This window comes from Hipposideros armiger, unplaced genomic scaffold, assembly GCF_001890085.2.
Source record: "Hipposideros armiger isolate ML-2016 unplaced genomic scaffold, ASM189008v1 scaffold_497, whole genome shotgun sequence".
Lineage (NCBI taxonomy): Eukaryota > Metazoa > Chordata > Mammalia > Chiroptera > Hipposideridae > Hipposideros > Hipposideros armiger.
Window position 1 is genome coordinate 854,537 of NW_017731847.1, and position 3,724 is coordinate 858,260.

Consider the following 3,724-nt stretch of genomic DNA (forward strand, 5'->3'; position numbering starts at 1 on the left):
CGTCCCCTTCAGCCTGCACACCTCCCATGTCTTCAGCGATATCATAAAATGCACGGGGAGAAACGCGCAGCTGCCTCCCGGGCCAGAACAGTGCGTTTGAAAGGAAATGGGAGGCTTGTGTGGGCTGCCGCCTCTAATTGGGGGATCCGCCGTTGTGTGCACCCACCTGACTAAAACACCAGTCACAAATAAGGTTTCACATAAGTGGTAAAACGAAAGTTCTAGGCATGAAAACAAACGTAGGTGAGGTTGTCTGTTACTCTATAAATCAGAGGTTAGTAGCATTACTAATTCTTCACCCTGCTTCTGTTTTTGAGGTGAAACTATTGTAGTTAGGAAAGCTTTTCGGGTAAATGCGACTGCCGCCGCCCACAGGGCGCCTCAGAAGGTACCCATCAGCTTCACAGGGAATCGGTGAGGATCTAGGGTTATAGTGAGTGTGAAAACATACCGGAAAAGGTTTATAAAAAAATCTAAGTTCTAGAATAGTGATGATTGCACAATTTTGTGAATATACTAAAAACTATTCAATTGTGCACTTTAAAAGGTTGAACTTACGGTGTATGAATTACATCTCAAATATATATGTATATGTTCTAGAAGGTATTCACAGGGGACAGAATCTCAGGCTTTGAGAGATAACTGTTGACACCTGCACAGATGAAAATTCAAATTTTTCATCAATTGAGTTTTTTTTCTGAAAAATGTACACCATATTTAATATGGTGGCAGAAGATTATCAGGATGCTTGAAATTTCCACTTTCTTAGCGGCATAGAATTCTTTTAAAGCTGGAGAATAGTTTGAGATTAGTTTTAATAAGTCCTTTCATGTGTCTAGCATATTTTTAACTAAGTTTAAAAGCCCATAAATTTGACCCCAACACTCTTTAATGCTCTCAAAAACATAAGACTTTAGTTTTCCAACATTCTGGGACTTTTAGGAATTATACATTTTTGCAACACAAAATTTCAAATTTATCTTTCCTTCATGATCTTTCCTACACTGGCAAAATCAAGAAGGAACCTATACTGAATTTTTCCTACCTTAATTAAGAGTGCAGACATTGTCAGGTCACGTTTAAAGGCAAATATTTATTAAAAGATAAATTTATTTAGTTGCTTTGGGGGTCATCTTAATTACTTGTCACATCAATGATTCAGTGCTAATAGAAACTAAGAGATTTAATACCATGAAGCTAAGTCTGTTTTAGATTTTTACCTCCTAGAACTTTGATAAGTAGATCTACCACTATCTTCTTACAACTAGTTAATGTTTAAATAATCTACTTAATGCCCAAATTTATACCCTCAAGACCAAGAAAAATACATGCTAAGTAGAATATTTCTCTTAGTTTAACATAAATAATATCTTACCTGGGTTCCTTGGCATGGCTGAAACTGGCTGGTTGCTGACAAGTCGGGTCATGTATGCGTTCTGAAAACTGTATTTCACCCACAGTGATTTGCAACAATTTGTTACTTTGGGAGGGGGATTCAGAAGTTCTTTAGGTTCATAAACAATAGCATCATGTTTTTTCTGCTTCGTGTTTTTTCCCTGTTGAAAGATATATTTTCAGAGGATTTCTCAGTATATATTTGGTATGTTAGATGAATATTGATGTTCTAACAACACAAGCAGCCTTTATTCCATACATAAAAGAGTTATGGATTTGAGTGGAAAATGGAACATGGTGATCTCTAAGGTCTGTTTCAACTTAGATAAACATCTCTGTTGCCTTGTCTTTAGATCTGCGACACTACCCTACATCATCATCACCCAGCAGTTTTTCTTTATCTTTTCAGTAGCCACATTCCATCAACAGAACAGTCTAAATTAGTACACATAGAAAAAGAGAGACAAATTAGTGTAGCTAAAAAAAAAAAAACAAAAAAAAAAACGGATAAAAAACCTAGAGAAGTGGGAGGAATGGAGATGAAATACATTCTGTGTCCTACTTCTGTGTGTGTGTGTGGGTGTGGGTGTGGGTGTGTGTGTGTGTGTGTGTGTGTGTGTGTGTGTGGGTGGGTGTGTGGGTGTGGGTGGGTGTGGGGTGTGTGTGTGTGTGTGTCTTTAATCCTCCATATACACAGCCCATCTCTACAATCTCTACAGACACCAATGAAGGCTATTCTCCTGCCTCCTCCTTTTTTCTAATATTGTATTATAGCATGAATCCAATAAGTTAAAGAACTGAACTTAAGACTTTCATTGTCTAGCAGTGTGCTTAATTCTCTTGACTTAAAGGTTGGCCACAAAGTCTGACTTTCTATTTTACCATCTAAATTTAAGCAGTTACTGGAAAGGAAAGGAATGGATAAGAGAGGTCAGACCATAAAGAACAACTAAGGAAGGTAATAGGGGAGGCTTTCAGGGGCCTCAGATTCAATAAAAATATGTGAATCACATATGTAATTGTAAGTTTTCTAATAGATACATTAAAAAAGTAAAAAGAAAGGTAAAATTAATTTTAATAATATAGCTTAACCAAATATATCCAAAAATAAATCCAAAAGTTATCATTTCAACAGATATTCAGTATACAAATTTTTAATTAAATATTTTACATTCTCATTCATGTAAATCTTTCAAATCTGGTATATATTTTACACTTAAAATACATCTCAATTTGGACTAGCCACATTTCAGTTGCTCTGTAGCTACATGTGGCCAGTGACTACTGTATTTGAATATACAGTAAAGCTATATTTCAGATTTAGAGGAAGGAGCAAGAATTAAAAAGAAATTACACTGAGAAAAAGGCAGTAAGCAGCTATCTCAGCTATACAAACCAAGGTGGGCAAAATCATCAGGTAGAATTCTTTTTTTTTTTAATCAGGTAGAATTCTGACTCATCATTTTTCGAATGTACATTTTCCAGTGTAGAATGAATGCTACTTCAATATTTTGATTGTTGTAATTAGGGCCAGATTAGAGGAAATGGAACTGTGGGGTGAAGGGCTGTGAGTTCTTGGGCATTTTTGGTGCCTGGGCATGCTGACATTTTAACTATACTCATCAGGCAAACTTCTGACTTTAATTTGATTTCTCAAGTAAACCTTCAATTGGGAAAATGACATGTTCTCCAACTAACGCATCAGAGCCAGATCAGCCCTGGATTAAAATTATTAAATTACTAAATGGGCAAAGTTGATAGTCAAGATGCAGTTACCAGATGAGGTCGTCCTCTGAAAGAGCCAGCTGACAGCCTTATCCATCAGCCCATTGTGAAACTGTCATTTTGTACTAGTTACTCACATGGCAATGCTAGATAACTGAGAATAAAATACCTAACCATGGTCTTTTGAAATAAATGATCAAGAATGTTGGACTTGACTTTCCCTAAATAGGTTTCTACTATAATTTTCCCAAACAATTCTGCAGGATGTTAAGAAGTATTTATTGAACAATAATCAATGCTAATTATATTTTTCACTTAAAATTTAGTTTTAAATATACATAATAAAAACACTTTTTTATGTAGTTATTAGTATTGTAGGATAATTGCCTTTTGGAAATGGTGTGCCTACCTGAAAACACCAGGAAATCCAAGGGTTCACAAAAGCATGATAATGGATTTGCACACGGAAGCCTGGGCAACCATTGAGCTGATATATATGGCCTATTTAACAATCATCGGTTTATGTTAGGTACCTTGTCTTATTATTTCAATATAAAGTGATATTTTTCACTTAATAAAGCTATTTTTATCTACTTTGTTTGGA

The 3,724-nt window shown here is 35.5% G+C and overlaps 1 protein-coding gene across 1 annotated transcript in view; it reads right to left on the bottom strand.

The window, feature by feature from the left end:
• The window catches only part of PXT1 (peroxisomal testis enriched protein 1), a 36,717-nt gene that overhangs the window by 27,956 nt on the left and 5,037 nt on the right, over positions 1-3,724 (bottom strand). Inside the window, exon 2 of the mRNA XM_019667445.1 lies at positions 1,376-1,556. Coding sequence (XP_019522990.1) covers positions 1,376-1,556 — 181 coding nt within the window. The remainder of the gene's footprint in view (positions 1-1,375; positions 1,557-3,724) is intronic.